At 41.0% G+C, this 18,271-nt stretch overlaps 1 protein-coding gene across 1 annotated transcript in view; it reads right to left on the bottom strand.

Moving 5' to 3' along the window:
• The window catches only part of tns1b (tensin 1b), a gene marked incomplete at its 5' end in the record, with an annotated part of 163,859 nt that overhangs the window by 15,408 nt on the left and 130,180 nt on the right, over positions 1-18,271 (bottom strand). The window contains 1 exon segment of the mRNA XM_084544673.1: positions 4,056-5,531. Coding sequence (XP_084400799.1) covers positions 4,056-5,531 — 1,476 coding nt within the window.

Here is an 18,271-nt window from a genome sequence, read left to right as displayed (position 1 = left end):
AAATTCTCGATTCATTAAGAAATCCACTCCATGATTAATATTCCAACAAAATGTACAAACAAATGTTAAAGACACAACTTCTGAAATGTGGTACTCAAAGTTATTTTCTTTTTCTTTAAAACGTTTTATCGCACAAATAATCAAGATATTCTGATACAGTGGTGCAAACTGAGTGTTAGTTTTCTATAATGCATCTATGTGACCAGGTCTGGCTAAACTTCAAAGAAATCAGTAAGCTGATTTTCATTAATCTGGTTTGAACTCAGAGAGTGAGAGAGAAAATTAGCTGAATAAAACAAACAGGATTGGAGTTAAGAGGTTTTAAGCTAGAATGCAATGCCACTGACCAGCAAAGCCCGTGTGAAAGACTACCACTGGCTGCTCTTGGCTTTGGAACAAGATGAAGGTTAATCGGAGAAAGAAAGGAAAACAATAGGTTTCAGAAAAAAAGAGAGTAACATTGGGGATGGAAAAAATGGTGCATTTTGTGCTGAGTCAGTTTACCCTGTGTTTTTTCCAAGTTTTTTTTTTTTTTTGTCTTAATCTTTCTAATTATGCCTCTGTATCCACTGGGTGAATAATATGTTTAATGGAGTTGGAGCTACTGTATCTTATTTTTTGTCTTGAGCTTATGTGCAGGTCTCTCTAGTTAACTCCCCCTTTGTCTTTACTTAGCACTTCTAACCATTTCTTCTCTGTCACGCCTAAACGTGGAATGATACCTGAGTGAAGCCAAGATCCAAAGACAAACTAATGGCAATTCAGACAGACTGACAGAAGACTTGTACATGGAAAGGATCATGTAGACACACCCTATAAGTCTGACTACTGTGGAAACAGCGAAAACATATTGGTGTCGCCTTCACTCAGCTTGAATCTTAAAACTAACAACTGGCTAAATATCTGTGGAGAAAATATTGTAATTGCTGCTGTAAACATTTGACAGCCATATGGTTAAAACGATGTTAGATACTAGTGCTACACAAGAAAAAAAAAAAACTTTGCTCCAGACATTACGAATCTTGCATTACCATTATTATTTTATGCAAGTATTTAAAATGCACGTTTTTAAACGACAGAAAGGAATCAGTGATCAACAACTGTCAATCATACCAATCTGTTAGGATGCTTGATTTATCCCCATCTCCAAATAGCTTAGCTAGGCAAAAAAAAAAAAAAAAAAACTTGGCAGCTTTGTAAAGCATGCAGTGTATGCCACTAAAACAGAAACACCCACCATCGCACCGGGTCTGATAACTGAAAGCCAGATGTACCCATGATACATTGCTCTGCAGCAGAGCAGGGTAACACTGTGCTGTTGCCCAAGCAATGGATAATGGTTTCTAGCTGGGATGATTTGTAATCCCTTGGACTGACCTTTTTTTTCTCTCCTCTCCCCTTTCTCAGCTATTTAAACTCCAGTTATCATGTGGAATAAGCAAGGTGCTGATTCTAAAAACATAAACTTGATAAGTGATCCTGGGTTTCATTTTTTTCTTTTTCTTTTAAGGAAGAGAAACCCCAAGATCATACCTGCAAGTGAGTGAGGTCATTTAAGGTCAGACTGAGGAGAAGGCATTCCTGGCAAAGTCTGATCAGGTCAGCAAGAGAATTTATCTGTGTCGTTATAATCTATTGATAGATCAATGAAATTAGTGTGAAAGTAGTATATAGACATAATGAATACAGATATGGTGTCACTGGGATTTCTTGACAGCACTACAGTCAAGGTATATGCTAACATTGAACTTTCTTGTTGTGTTGCATGTCTGTAAAGGGCATTGCTGTCCTTGGTAAAGAGGCCAGGCTGGCCCTTTAAGGAGTAGATTATGGTCACTAGCTCTCAGCGGACACATACGCTTTAGTGACACGACTGTGATCTTTCTCATACATTTGGTGTCTTTTGTCTAGCTTCTAAATCTTGAAAAAAATAGTGCGAGTGAAAATACAAACAGCCTTGAATGAGGCCAGTGTATCCTGGCCTTGGTATTGTTCTCCACGTTGGGCAAAACGGATCTTGTGACATGTACTCTCCTGGCAAGGGACAGAGCCTCTTTTGTGCTTCTCTTGTCAAGTTCTTGTGAAACTTTAACATTATCCAGTTGATTTTTTTCTCTCTATGCCACATTTGGGGTAATTCCCTAACCTTGAGGAAGAAAACTGCAACTCAGAACAAACAAGAAAAAAGTGTGAGTATGTATAAACAGAGAAATCAAAGGTTAGTTTGATGATGATAATGCTCAATTAAATAAGAAAGGGGAAATAATTAAATGCAAATGAAAGCCCACTGCACTCAAAGTCATGCAAATACAGACTTGAACTTTTACTGAAGAAACACTTGAGAAAAGGACTTCTCTTCTCTCTTAGAGTGTTTCTTCAGACAGGATGGGAGAACCAACCCGAGAGGGAGTGAGAGCGGCGGTGCTCAGACTGAGAAGAGGTCATGCTGGGGTTGGCACTTTGGACACGAGCCGAGTACTCTGGGTAAACAGATGAATGATGAAAGAAAGAAGAATGATGATGACAAAACTAAAAGGAAAACAAGCAGATAGAGGATGAGGTCTCTTTTGACATGAACAGGAGAACAAGAAGGTTTACAATGTTGTCTTTATAGTCACCAAACAAGTCATAAAGAAAGAGAATTTCTGTGAAAGACGAAAGAGAAGGTGATAAGACGTGGGCCCCATTTTACCTCATGCAAACATTTTCAACACCTGGTGGGATTAAACTAGCATTTAATGTTTAATGTGAACAACTGGTGTGCATTCAAATGTCAGTAAAATGAAGTGAAGCATAGTGTTCTTGTAAACATCTGTCATTTGTTATCTGTGGACTGAGCTATTGCACCACTTCATGTTGACTTTGTTCCATTTCTTGCCGCTCTGCAGGATGCCTGACGTGCTTATCTAGGGATAGTCAACCTGCTGGACTGAAGGGAACACTTCCTGTTTGAGGCTAAATGATGGGGACTGATGAGGTGACATTCAGGAAATGAGATAAGAGCAGGGCAATGTTTTCCAAGAGTGATGTGTGTACAGTGCATAGCTCATGGCATCAGCTCTACTCTTTACTACGCATCCTGTCCAGCATTTGCTGCCATTAAAGCCAAAAGGCTAAAAGACAAAAGGCTTTGTGAAAATAATGAACCAAATAATAGAAGAGGCTTCTTGTGAGAATCTTCAGTGGAAGCAAATGGCCGAATGCCATGTCCTATGTGAAGAATTCTATGAACAGTTACCTTGCAAGGCAGCTGGATTCTTTGTGAGACTGCAAGATAATGTCTGTGGTTGAACCATAGCGATTCCAGTTCGATTCATCCCAATGAACGATTGGCAGCTATGTGCGTGTTCTAGGTGACCCTCTATGGTGAAGACATAGAGAACTGTCTGTTTGTTCGAATCTATGTCTTTCACAAATATTTCTTAAAAAAATGTCAAGAGTTGTGTACTGCCATGATAACTACATAGCAAGCTTTGCTGACTGCTTGCTAGCTTGTTGTGTGTCTTCTTTTGTGCTCTCCCTCTATATTGACACAGTTTGTTGATCTGGTAGCCTGAAGTTTGCGTGTGATATGTTGAGAGACAGATGGTTTGAAAAGGACCACCCTTTTCTGCACAGTTTCCATGGACAACTGAAAATCTGTGAGAAACCACCTGACCACCACCTTACACCATGTTATGTTGACACAGGGTAAGGGTAATGGCTTAAAACCCTAATAGACCATACCTTTAGAAATGGACTGTATATAATATGAGAAATGCACAGCACAATGACCTAATTGATGTCTGTCTGCATTTACCCTTGATGTTCTGCTATATTGTGAGAGAGTATAGTCCATTTATTTTGCAGTAGGATGCACCTTCAAAGTTTTGCTTTTATTTTTTTAACTGTACTGTTAAACTGTACTTCAAGGACAATGACCTAACATATGATCCCAAACAAACATTTTAGCAATCCAGAGAGAAGAAATTTGTGAGATCACAAAAATTCGTTTAAAGATGCAACGTGCGCCTGAATAATTTAGATGTCAGAATGAAATAAATGTTAAATCTTACCAGCCACTCTTTGAGCCACCAGACCTTCAACGTTGAAGACTTCATCTGGCTCATTTTCTCTAGGCTGGGGTGATGCTGAAGCAGTACTGGGACTTCTCTGGTGCTCAGAGACCTCTGAAGACTGGGGCAGTATAGTTGGTGGGTAGGTGTTGATAGGCTTGAGCTGAAGACTGCTTACAGTGGGAGGGGCATGTGAGGAAGTACTGGTTCCAGCTGTTTCTGAGGTGTAAGGCTCGGTTGTGTTAGGCTTCCCAGGTGACATTTGAGCAAGTGCCAAATGGCTAGCCATGCTGGATACAGGGTCGGAAAAGTGGGTGTGAATGGCATCAGCCTGGTAAGAGGGCCTGTTTTGGCTCTGAGAGAATGATGGCTGGGTGGTCACTACAAGATTGTTTTCCCGCAATGGAGCGCTTTGGGATTTTGTCACAGACCGGCCTGGTTCCAGGTCCATCATGAGTAGGTTAAGGGTTTCAATAGATTGCTCAATCTCTTGTTGGGAGGCGCTGTGGCGATGAGGGAACTGTGGCAGGCTGTGGTGGCTGGGCATAACTCCTACAGAAGGAGGTGGATTAAAAGTGAGACCTTCAGTTACAGGCTCTTCAGTTACACCAAACCGCTGCCAAACATTGAGACCACGTTGGACGGCCTCCCTGCTACTAGTAGTGCGAGTGGGAGCTGGTGGCATAGATTTTGACTCTGCACCAAATGACTGCGAGCGATACAAACTGCCATTCTGGGTAGGCATGTAAGTACCCGAGGATGGGATTGAATCATTTTGGGTGACAGGTTTGTCAGATATGCCAGCCTGTGGTTGGATGGTTTCCAGGGGCTTTTCTGGGACGCTACGCTCTAGATATGGCACATGGTCCTGGCCATTGATTAGTGATTCAGACTGGTAGTAGAGATCAGCTGGTGTAGCCCGACCATCTGTGGAAGAGAACGTCCCAAGACTGTCCACACTGTTCCCCTCTTGACTCGTAGGCAGCTCATCATCTAAAATGTCGGTTTCACGGTCAATGCTAGTGTGCCCATTAACATGGACCTGGGCGGGCACCAGATGAAGCATCCCTCCAACAGCAGAGGTTGGGGTGGACAGGTAAGTTTGTCGTTGCATGGGCCCCTCCAAGCCACTCAGAAGTTGCTCTAGCTCCTTTTTCTCTTGAGGACTGATGGCTTGTGTGGCTGGTGGGGTTTGATGATGGACTGAGGGCAAGTCCTCACCCACAGGAATGTGTGTCTGGCTCACAGTGGAAGCCGGCGGGGCTGCTGTCACTTCATCAGTTCGGTCAGTTTTGATGGAGGCAGTAGAGTTTCCTGAGTCGCTACTCACTGACAAGGCATGGTCAACTGCAGGTAGAGCATGCTCAGCAGCAGTGGGAGGGAGGCCGTTTGATGTGACTGTTCCTTCAACAGACTCCTTTTTGCGAACTCTGGCATAGAGGCTGCCGTCCAAGGGTCCTTGGGTATGAATGACTTCTGAAATAAACAAGTATAATAATATCACATTAGAATAAGTTTAAGCATAATAAGACAATCTGCAATAGGTCAGTTTTCCACAACCGTCTTAATTTTCAATTGCCCAGTAAACAAACAGGATTCATCAAGACATTAAAAAGAAAAGAGTGAGGGAATACCACAGTCACGTGTGGGTATCAAGAGACTGTGAGGACACAACCAAAGCAGCTGCAGTTAAATTAAACACTGGCTCATGTCCACCTATTCTGCCAGCTTCAGGAAATGAGCAGGGTCTGTGGCATGCACTGTGGAAAAAGCGATGAAATCACAGAAGCCTGCCTTGCACTTTCTCAAGCCAACGGCATTAATCTGTACCACCTGAGAAATACTGGCATCATGAGAAATGGAATCAGTTGGTGAATTTTTATGATCCCCCACAACTGTGAACGGAAGAGCTGATGTTAAAAACAATGGATGGAAAGGATGGACACCTCAAACTTCAGAGAGTTTTGCTGAGTTTTTCACTCACAATCTGAGATGGAATACTGCCCTGTATTACTGCCCACATGCACCACTTATATGCTGTACATTCACACAGCCACAACTAGATTCAGTGAATAGGAAGTATGGTGCTCCACTCAGAAGAATTTAGTCATCACTGGAAAATCTACCTCACTGAGTAAGGAAATCCTACAGGCTTTTCCTGGCGCATGTAAACCTTAGCAAAACAAAACATACTGAGAGTTACACTGAAAAGAATGGAACGTACATGAATATTTACACACAAACGTATACTTCTTTATACCTTTTCACTATTGTCCTCTTTCATCCAGCCAAATGTGCACCAGTGACCACCTAAATTGTGTGGTTATAAATGCTAATGAAGATTAAAGAAGTGAACAATACCTTGTCAAACAATGGCCTTTCCCCTGTCCATTAAAGTTCACAAAAAATACATAACGCATGATGAGGCATGTCCTGATAACCAAATGAGATTCTACAGCTGGGAAAGGAACTTCACAAAGAAGTTGTCTGTGTCTCAGGGACTTATAGATATCTCCATCTCAACTTTAATGAATACAGGGCTCTGTAATGGAACTTGGTGGGCGTAAACAAGCTGGGTACTGCAAGGTTTCCTTAGCTGGCCTTGTGGCAATTTTCCAAGGGCATGGTACACTGTAGAGGCTGCACTCTCAGACTGCTGGTGGAAACAAATCTGGTGGCTCTTAGTCTTAGAAAATCCTAGCATGCGTTTTCTATGACGAATCCATTAGTGAGTTTACTTTGCATGGTGCCCAAATTTTGTTATGGTAGCGTCTAACATGCCTAGTCTAATAGCTGCAGCACCAGGATGTGTTTCTTGGGTATACTGTATACCTGCAGTCTAGTCAGCTCACTGTATCAATTGACGCTGTCAATACTGTAACATAGTCAATACAGACCAGTTACAAGGGAAGTATTTCCAGTAGGTATGATTATGAATTCTACACTGAAGTCGGTGTTTTTTTTCCCCGAAAAGTTAGCTGGTAAGACAGGAGGCTCAAAATCAAGTCATCATTACACATTTATATGGTAGCTCATGAAATTGCTAAAGTATCAAGTGAGTATCAAGCTGTGCATATCTCACAAACACACACACCTATGAACACACACACGTTTTTGTCCATCAGTCATGCCGTTATACATAGATATTGGTCGTGAAAGAAGAGCTCTCCTCACTTTCTCTATTTCATTACCTTTCTAATCACCTGCCCGGTAGCCAAAAGTGACCCACAGCTTTGTCGATCTGTCACGCAGCTCAGCAGACTTCACATCCTCACTGCTTGATCTATAGCACTTTAACAAGCTACTTCAAAGGAAATGGCACAAACACCTTCACAGAAGGAGGTTCCCCTACCTGTGTGAGCAGTGGATGAAAGTGCAGTCCCAAACTAAGCTGGGAAAAGCTTTTCAGAGGATCCCCTGTGGTGGGACATGAACGATTACAGCGGGAGAGAGGGAGTTGGTGTTGGCTACTGTTCCTTATCCTCCTCTCGCTCCGGAATAGTTTGCTGTCTGGCTGGAGAGCTGCTGCCGTTGCTTCCTGCTCTGTGGCTCACACTTGTCTAAAAGCTGTCCCAGCCCCGAGTGTGTATGTGGGAGGTCTATTATAACAGCCTGTTTGTCAGTGTATGTGAAAGGTGGGGGTAAGGGCCCAGTGAATTCCGCAGGATAGATCTTGTTAGAATGACTAGACTCCTTGATGTCACTAATTGTGACACTTATTTTTGCAATTAATTGAAGCAATAAACACTGAAGAATATATCTATCCAAACACTGCCATTCATAGAAATAAGCCCTTTCCATGCACACACATGCACACAGATGCACATCTCACTGGAGTTGAAAACACTCATGTAATGGAAAGAGCTACTTCATCCAACAACGGTCATTTAACAAGCTCTCTCCAACGTAAGAACTCCACCCTTCTGCAGGCAGATAGAGAAAACAGAAAAGTTCAGTAGGTAAAAAAATTACTAACGGACTTAGTGACATCTGATCCAATTCATATAGTGCATAAGAAAATAGAAGACCATTTTCCTACTAGTAAAGACTAAAAAAGAATCTTTAACCTGTGTTGCTCTTCATATCACATAAATCATCTGTACCCATCAGCATGCAGGACAGAGCCTTTAGTATTCCACCCCAGAATCCAGAACAATCGACAACAACCACATGCGTCATTCTGACTGATGATAAACGTGTGATTTGGGCCTCCACATTTTTTTTTTCTCGGACTTTACCAAGAGATTGCCTCCCACTCTGTTCTTTTTGTGATGATGACTTTAATAACTGCAATGATTGCAGCTGTGCTGTGGTCTCACTCACATCAAATAAAAGTCCAGTTTAGTCAGCCGTCTTTAACTAGCTCATGTCTTCACTTTGGATACGATGTGCCCTCGGCAGAATCCCCATTTGTACTACAGGAAATGTAATCTGTCACTTTACACTTGTGAGATTTTTTTAGAGCATGCAGACTATTTATGTTGAGGCTGCTTCTGTGTGTGGTGCTATGTCTCCTGCTGTTTTCATATGGTTGAAATGAACCCACATGGGTCTCAATCTTGACCTCATAGCCCTAAATAATTAAACCATGTCTAACAAGTCTGCAATCAGTTAGTTGCACTGACACATTCTCTTCATCAGAGTTGCAAAAACTCTTCTTTAGAAAAAAACTGCAGGTAGATTAACAGAAAACTTAAAACTAAACTGAACATAATGATCAGTTCACAATAATCACAATATATATGGACTAAAATGTGGATAAATATAACTCTGTGGAATACTAAATGTTGTCTATAGAAGGTGTTGTTAGATTTTTGGAATTTCTGTTGGCCAGATGGTGTAAATGTGTGACCTCTTGATCTTTCAACTTTGAACTCTGGCCCCGTGGCAATAGATCCCCCACTTACAGCGGAAATAGCATGTTTCCCCTCTGGCTTACATGGCCAAATGTACACATATGTCGCTCTGGAGACAATCTGCGGCTACGTGTATGTCTATTGCATTCTATAACCGTTTTGGAGGGTGGGGCATGATGTGTGTGGCCATAGCTTCTGGCTACAAGCGTGGCATTAATAAAAAGCAATGACAAAACACAAAATGTGTCTTAGGGCCTCAATGCTATACACACTAATACCTGGACTAGAATAACGTTTTAAGTGTACTTACATTTAAGAATCCCAAGAGAATAAAGAACCCCACTAGGCATACATGATAGTAGATAGGTATAAGTATAGACCGGTGCCATATTTGGTAAAAGTTAATGGCTTAACTATTGATTCTGCAACAAAGCATGTTTGTAATCTGTGTCAGGGCTCAAGGACACCTATTAAAATAATACTGCGGCCTTGTAAATGATCAACACAAGAGGCCATTGCATGTTCTGAGCTGGATTAATTTCAAGGTTAGTGGCATACTTAATGTGAGAAGACTTGGTAAATGAATGTACAGTAATGCACATTTAAGGGCAGTTCAACTAATGCTAGCACCCATAGCTCTAAAATGTTTAGTCGAATGTAAGTACAGATACCCTTCTAGCTTAATGAACACTTGTCCCGCAGCTCATTAAATATATATCAAACATTCCTGTGAATCAATGTGTGTGAGTGCAGACTCTTTAAGACTGGGGAAGCAACAGACAAGGTAATGGAGGGTGGGGTTTGGAATTGGCAGGAAAGAGATATCGATCACTTCAAACTGGCCAACAGCACTTGTAGTATTATTTGCATTCCAAAAATATGCTTCAAAACTGAACATAAAGTACTATGAAATGATATCCTTTCATTTCTAAGTGTTACCAGATTTTCAAATTGCACTGCAAGACAACAGGACACAACACAAGTTGGCTCGAGCAGTCTGTAGACAGTACTGGTCAGTCATACTAACTATATATAGCAAAAGTGCTACTCAACACAAACACTAGCATAGTCATAACCTACGCACAATATGCACTATAAATCCATCAGACGGTTCATCCATGCAGAGCATTATATTTCACTTTGGATGAGGCTGAGTCTCAGGAAAAGTCATCAACGGTCGTTAGCGAGAGAGTTGCAAAAGGAAAATGTTTAAGGCCAAATGAAGAGAGCGTCTGATGAGCTGGCCGTAGCTAACTCATTCTAAGGGTGAGGAGAAGCGTTGACGGACCAACTCTTGCAAAAGCTACAAAGACAGAACTGCATCATTTATCCAGAAGACTTATGCAGATTCTTCTTTAAGGCAATGCTCGTCAGCTCCTGTTCTAATCAATATCCTAGAAAGTGCTACAGACACAAACTGGTCTTGCTCCTGGCCAGATACTTCCTAATATTAGAGCTGCAGCAACATAGTTCTCCACTGGACTAAACTGTCAAGAACCTTTAGAGTACCTTCAGGCAACAAAAAATTACATTATGTGTATGTACATTTTCCAGTGTCTGAAATAGTTTCTTTTGTTCCTTTTTTACAAAGTTCACTTCATTGTACCAATCTGAAGAAGAAAAGTACTTTGTAATTTGTTACATGGTGGCTCTGTAGCATACCAGTCACTAAAACAAATGAGCAGGAATACTGGCCGAAGCCATCCCAACAAAGTGTTTGGATTTATTCACAATATCCTGCCTAAATGTTATTTACAAATTCCCTGTTTTTTCATATTTTGCACTTGCCTGCAAGGACTGAAAGATGACAGGATGTAATAACACTTACAAAGATTATCGCTATTCCTTCACTTCCCACCCTCATCCATGCAAGTGCCACGGACAAAAGGCAGAAGGCTTCAGTGCAGCAACAAGGGCATGACCCCTCACTGGTTCCCTCTCTTTCTGGCTTTGTGTTGGTATGAACACATACACAAACCTGAGTAATGGCATCAGGAAATAGCAATTGTATCACTATCTGTCCCAGAGGATTCCTTAACTGATGATGATTGAGAATCAATTGAGAAAAATGAAAGTCCCTTGATGTTACTGGCAGTGTATTGTCTTTTATACTGCCGCTTTTTCCAGACAGGTTTCTTGTGAAGTGAAGAATACAATGTTATGACAAAGAACAGGAAATGTGAGTGCCTGAATAGAATTCTCTTCAAAAGGAAGATAATAACAAGGGAGTAGAGACCAGTACTCCCAGTGGAACCAAAATGAAGGCGTTTGAGTTCATGCTAAAACTATAGTCCCTTTAAAGTTCATCTCCTGTGTCTTTCCACATCTTTTCTCAGAGGTGGCCTATTCAGTAAACTAAGTAACCCATGCAGAAGGACGCCCAAGGCCAGTAACACAATAAATAAGAAAGTGGCAAAAACGAAAGTACAATTCTTTGTCTTGGTTTCCTCCTTTTCTTCTTGCTATGTATAGTTAATTTGAAAGGGTTGTGGAAACAACAATACAAAGCAAATCTGACAAGTGCCTATTCAAAGCAAGCATTCCAGTACCTGTTAGAAAAGTGTGCATGCACATTTGGCATTGATTGAACTCTTGTTTACTAGAGTCAGACTTATGAGCTGAGTCAAATTTAGGACTTCATAATGCTGTACTAAAATAGCATATCAACCACTAGAACAAAAAAGGCCTTGACCAAGATTAAGGGGTTTCTGTGTGTCCTCCTTCTGCAGTAGAAATACATTAATTCTGAATTCAAGATGCATAAAGAGAGGGTCTTGTGAAAAGAGCTTGTGGAAAGTGATTGTGATTAATTGTGTCCCTGGGTCCTGCACTTTTGGCAAGATCAGCTGTGTAAAGATGGCTGAGGAAAAAGAAATGGGGATAGAGGAAGAGCAAGGGTGTCTGGCCAACAGCTGGAACAAAGCTGTATCCATGAGGGTGTAACAGACGAGTCATTCATTCCCACACTTTATGGACAGCAGATAACTAGCTCTCTCCCTTGAGATTAACTATGTCCCTCAAAGATCTCATGCTATGGAACTAAAGTATACTTTGAATTTTCAGTTTGCAATTCCGATGCGATCAGTGCATTACAGAGAACTTCCTAGAAATGTGCTAACTATCTTTTATCCTCTGTCACCTAGCAGAAGCCCCTGCCACTGTGCCCCCGCAACCAGGGTCTAAATGGGGACACTCCACAACACAAGGGACTTGTTCTCTCTTTGTGTCCATTGCAGCTAGAAGGCCTTTATTTTTCAGTCTTGGCGGTTACACAATCAGAGCTGTGTAAAGTTTCGAGTCAAAGCAGCCTAATCCTCATAAAGCCTAGGACCAGACTGGGGGATTGATAGCATGAAACCTGTTGACAACACAAAGGGCCAGACATTTCACCTCTGCATCTTCTTGGAGAAATGCCACTGACCAACAAGGTCTGTGTTTCAGTGAAATTAAATATTCACTTAATCACGAAACAAGTCATCTGGAACACCCTGGCTATAATAATATCTGCAGAACTGATCAATGAAGAACCCAGTCCAATGGAAGTTTGAGCCCCGATGTGAGCAATTATCTATCCTTGCTCAAGAAAATGTTATACTCTGCATTTTGCCCTGAAAGCTTGTCTCACTGTTGTTGGGGTCTAACAATAAAAGATTCCATATCTTATCCATTCAAAATACCAGATTATTGTAAGCATTTGAGCATGATTAAATTCCAATAGAATTCAAATTCAAAATAGAAAAATCATGTAATAGCAACATTTAAGTAAGCATTGCCTTACAATGAATATACAGATATTATATTGAGGACTATTTGTTGAATTCTCTATTCTCAAAATTATCCACAAAAAACAGTGCATTCATTTAGAATTAGTAATGGCTTTATTTCACTGTCTGTGGTAATTTACTGCTCACCTGGCCTATGCACCATTTGAATCTCAGTCAGCTCAGTGAGCCCAAACATAGTCTCAGCAGTGATATCATTCTGTTGCATCAACTTCTATCTCCACCAGGATTATGTAACTTCCCCATCCCACCCCATCCTTGTCTGTGACTGACAAATACAGACCTAAATCTGACTTGACTTTCTTTTTTCACAACCCCTCCCTTGGTATGCAAATGTGTCAACAAATCTTGCCCAACACGGTATATACGGTCAACTCAAAACTTCAGTTTGATAAGTCAAGGCTGTTGGAATGCAGACATCTCTCCCTGTGACTATTGTGTATGAGGTTGAAGGGAAACCTCCTGGAGAGAAAGTACAAAACAACAGAGGGAAATGCCTATTGGACCCTGGATAAACAGTAACTTCACGGCATCAGAAAATATGCTTACATAGAGAAATCAAGGACATTTGATTCATTTTATTTCCAGAATTTGCTACAATGGCTGACAAGTTTGCGCTCAAAACATAATCTGAAGTCCTTATTGTAGTTGAGTACCACATTCCAATATTATAGCAGTTAAACTGTTAAACTGTGTTTTTCCATTTAGATATGATGGTCAAACTACATAAGTTATACTTAAGTCAACAACAGACAACTTTCTGCCATATGTCACAGCAATGTGCCTCAAATTTCATCCTTGTTGGATGGATAGAGCAAAAAAATCAAATATGAAAACATTCCTTGACACTTTCCTCACAAAGCAGTGAAAAGATTAACAGATACAGCACAATGTGGTAAAATGTTTGGATAATAAACAACTTGATGTCAATAAGTAATCAGGTAGATTTCCTAAAGTTATAGAAATCAAGTTTCTGCTGCACTGCTTTCCACATCCACACCACTAAGCATGTTACTCACATGTTTTGGAAGACGTCAGCTGCTGAATTTGTGACAACTTTCCTCTCCAGCGTTAATTAAGCGTGCGAAACGGACTTCACTGCTGAGCTCTTCAAAGAGCAATTAGACCTTAAAAAAGGTGTCTGCCGCAGGGAAACCGAAGAACTGCAGGACACAATCTCACCATGTAACTCTTAGAAACAGTCTGTCTTTGCAGAGCAGCAGCGTGCACAAGCCCACACTGACATTCTCTGTCACTCCTCCTCCTGTGAATGTGTGCACAAAAGAGCTTCACAGTCGAGAAGAGGAGTCTGACTTTAACTCCTCCAACTCCTCAGAGGAGAGAGATGGGGGGGAGACAAACACTCTCTTAGAAAATGAAGAGAGAGGGAAATGTCAAAGCTGGGAGCAAATGACACAATCATGTTGGAATACTGGAGCGATATTTTTAAAGTTTTCTACGGCTAAATCCTCATTTGGTGAGAGTTGACACAAAAACCAGTACAAATACTTATTTTCATAACTGTATTCCCTGTCGAAGTCGTTATTGTTTTTGTATATATATTAAGGTAATTTCCCATATGCAGGATTTATAAACATGTCTTATGTCTTATATACACCGATCAGGTGTAACATTATGACCACCGATATTGTGTAAGTCTCCCTTGTGCCTCCAAAACAGTTGTGACTCATCAGAGAATGGACATGGGCCTTCTGAGGGTGTCCTGTGGTGTCTGGCAACAGAATGTTGTTAGTGGGGGCCTCATCCCACAGATACTCAATCAATTTGGGATCTAGTGAATTTGGAGGCCAGTTCAACACCTTGTGCTGTTCTTCCCCTACTGGGGATGGCTGCTGCCATAAAGGAGTGTCATTGCTATGGGGTGGGGGGTGTCTGGTCTGGTCTAGGTGGGTGCTACATGTCTAAGTAATATCCACATGAATGCCAGGTCCAAAAGTTTCCCAGCAGAACATTGAATTGTCACAAGATGGTCAGTGCTATTTACTTCTGTCAGTGGTTCTAATGTTGTAGCTGATCGGTGTATAAGATATGTATAGTGCATATTTTACATAATGCACAACTATTATAATTAAGTCACTTTTCTGAGAACTCAAAACAACAACTGTTGGGAAATAGTAAAGTTTTTAGTGAACAAATGTTGGGGGAATGATTGCAAAAATATCTCCGCCTCATATTTTTATCTCTGTCTTGTGAAATCTGTTTCTCTCTCGTCTCATACATTTTTCTTCTCTTTATATAGCTCTCTTCATTTCTTTTTTCTTTTTTTTTTCTCGTCGTTCATCTCTCCCCCCTCTCTCCAGTTATTCCAGAAATGCAGTGGGGTTGGCCAGCTGAGTCAATTACAGGGGACAGTAAACAAAAACACAAGCGACTATCAATATCCACCGACAAATATATGACCCACCCTTTGCTGTGAGAGCAAAAGCTGAATGTTCAGGTTATTAAACACATATACTGGAGATCCCAGTTCACATAATAATAATAGCAAAAACTGCAGCTCCAAAGCAGCTTTTGCATGAGGAGTAACTATGAGAAGTTTCAAGTTATACTGGCTAGGACATTACTAGTAAGCCAAACAGCTTCTGAATGATGCAACTGCAGAGTTCTACCTGAACTTCTGTGTTTGCTACAGGTTCGCTCTTCATTTGCAGTGCAAATAGAAATTAATGTCACAAGCCCAGCACAGCATTTGCTATCATCAAAAAACATGGGTGCTACGCGCTGGGTCAGGTTGGCCCACAGTGGCAGCGCGCTCGGTTGCAGCGGCTCAGGATTAACCCTCCATCCAACCATGCAATTTCGTTGTACAATGTTGTATAATGACAAATAAAGCAGTTTGCCTTTACCTCTATCTATTTGTTGATGTCCAGCACTGTGTTGACCTCTATCAGACAACAAGTTCCAACACTAATTTGTAACACTTAAGTACTGTAGCCATTACTTAAGTACCTAAGTACCTTGCAACCACAGAGTTGGAGGATAACACTGTTGCTCGTGAGTAGCAGAATAATGTTGTATATGATTACAGAACATTGCTTTCTGCCTTCAAATTGTACTTCTTGTACTTCTCACACATGAGTCCATCAAAAGCAACAAACATGTAGACAGGAGACATAGGAGAAATCAGGTTTCCATGTTCTTAATAACAGTTTTCTATCCTTAGAGTGGGTAGAGGCTGTAGTGGTTTCTGCATTCATGGACATGGTTTGTCTGCAAGGTGCAGATATGGCAAACATCTCTGTGCTAAAACTGATCCACAGCAGCTGTTATGAAACACACATAATAAAAGTCAACATCAAACTAACAGGCACATAGTAGATGCCACTTACCCAATGTTGAACTAAATACAGGCCCTTGCACGTTCCTCAGAAAACCAACTGCAAACCCACAAACAAGTTTTTGTGTCTAGCTAACCCTTGTGAAGATATACACCCTGTCCCATTTTCCCTCTCAGCTCTATAAGTCCCTTTGTCACAGGATTTAATTGTCTCTTCAAGACTGACAAGTGTGAAGCCAAACGACAGTGGAAAGACTTCAATTTACTGGAAACCCTTGGTTTCTGTGACTGTTTCCTGAAAAGCTGTTTCCATGCTGAGGCCATTTAAAAGGCAGTGTGCATCAGTGTGACTGGGCTAGCTGAATAAAGTCAGAGCACAAAGGGCTATTAATGGACACATTTGAAGTCTTATCGACTACTCCAAGTCTCAAGTAGCTAAAAAAGCACTTGAAAAGAGCTTGTGATTTTGCACTTGCTCACTCTCCTTACTCAACATCAATGTGTGTGTGTGTGTGTGCCCATGTGAGTCTGTATTCTCATTAAAGTCTAATTCAGATTTGACCACAGTATCATCATCATATGACAGATGGCAAGATGCGGCTGGCAGGCAGCTTGGACTGGACTGGATAATCTATACACACACACACACGCACACAGGCACACAAGCTCACCTTCACTGAAACAGAATGAGACTTACTCCTGTTCTATTTTAGCAGGGCCTATTTCAAGCTGTCCCTAACCCTGTGGGGCAGACACTTTATGGGCAGTGATAGTAGGAAGCCAAAAGGGGGATCAAAGACATCAACTAGTCAACAAGCATCCTTCTTCAAAAAAAGCCCTGTGCATCAGACATTTTCAGCTGTCACTTGAAAAATAAATAAATCCCAAACAGTGTAGATTGGTTAATTTAGAAATGTACACAATTTTACCTGTGTGTCTTGTGTGTGATCCTATATTATATAGTTTGATTATCTCTATCATGACCATTTACAATTAAAGCTTGCCTCTTAGGGACAGATGGGAGATATGTAAATACTTAAAGCCAAAGTCATTACTCATAACATAAACAATGTTTTTACTTTACACATTTGGATTTAGATATAATTTTATAAGTTAAGATAATGTTTGTGTTGCAGCACTCAGACAAGCAGGAAGCAAGATTGCCACTGGAACCCAGCTCTTGCAGGAAAGAATTTAACATTTGTATTTTAAAAGTGTTGGATCATGCAGAAAATATACAGATTACAGAGTAATTAACTTAAAAATGAACGAGGGATCATTTGTGCCTAAACCATACTCCTTCGCATTTTATTGTTTTGTAGGACACAAACATTAACTATGGTAAAAGGTAAATAGCCGTGCTTTTATATAGCGCTTCAAGCACACACACTTTCACACACCAGTGCCACGCACTGGGAGCAACTGGGGGTTCAGTGTCTTGCTCAAGGACACTTCAGCACGTGGCACATTCCGGAGATCGAACCGCTAACCTTCTGGTTCGTAGACAACCTGCTCTACCTACTTGGCCACAGCCGCCTATAAATGTAATCTCTATTCATTTCAAGTATTTAAAACCAAGCAGGCCATCCTAACAAGTGTGGCACTTTTGAGGGCAAATCAGACAGCTCTCTGTTATTGCTAGGGGTGTAGCATTTGTTCCTTTTTTGGATGGCACAGAAAGCAGCACTTTAGACACAGAGTGACCACCTCTCCTTCAATAGGAAGGCTCTGTCCATGCCTGTGGCTGAACCCAGGAATGTCTCGTACTGTGCTCTGGAAAGCAATAGAGTCAGGTCCCATGGGGCCTTTGGCTTCTCTGCTGCGATAATTTCACCACAAATGAATTCAGCAGTACCGAGGTCTCCCTCTCTTTCAGAGTACAATTTACCCTTTACATCTAGGATACTGTCACAACATGGCCGTGCAGGTTTAGAAAATGGGGTTTGACATTTCCTTTTTAATAGTGCTGATGTTTCAACTATGATATGATGTTTATAGTCAATATCGTTGTGATGCATTAAGTAACAAACCAGACATAATCAAAAACACAAGCATTTAAATATGCAACTGTTATCCTTGTATCTTGTCTCGGAAACCATTCCAACAGCAATCTCAACTTTAAAGTGTCCTCAGTTTGACCCTGTCATGTGGGTGAGATTTAAAGACATGAAAGTGTGAAAAAAGTGTTTAAACTCCATTAGGACACAATCTCAATCTGTCCTCTGTATCACACACACAGACAAAAACTGCCTTGTTACAAGTCAACATGGTTAGCTGTGT

The sequence above is a fragment of the Chelon labrosus genome (genome assembly GCF_963514085.1).
Source record: "Chelon labrosus genome assembly, chromosome: 5".
Lineage (NCBI taxonomy): Eukaryota > Metazoa > Chordata > Actinopteri > Mugiliformes > Mugilidae > Chelon > Chelon labrosus.
Note: the sequence above shows the minus strand (reverse complement) of the source record. Positions and strands in the feature narration are given on the sequence as shown.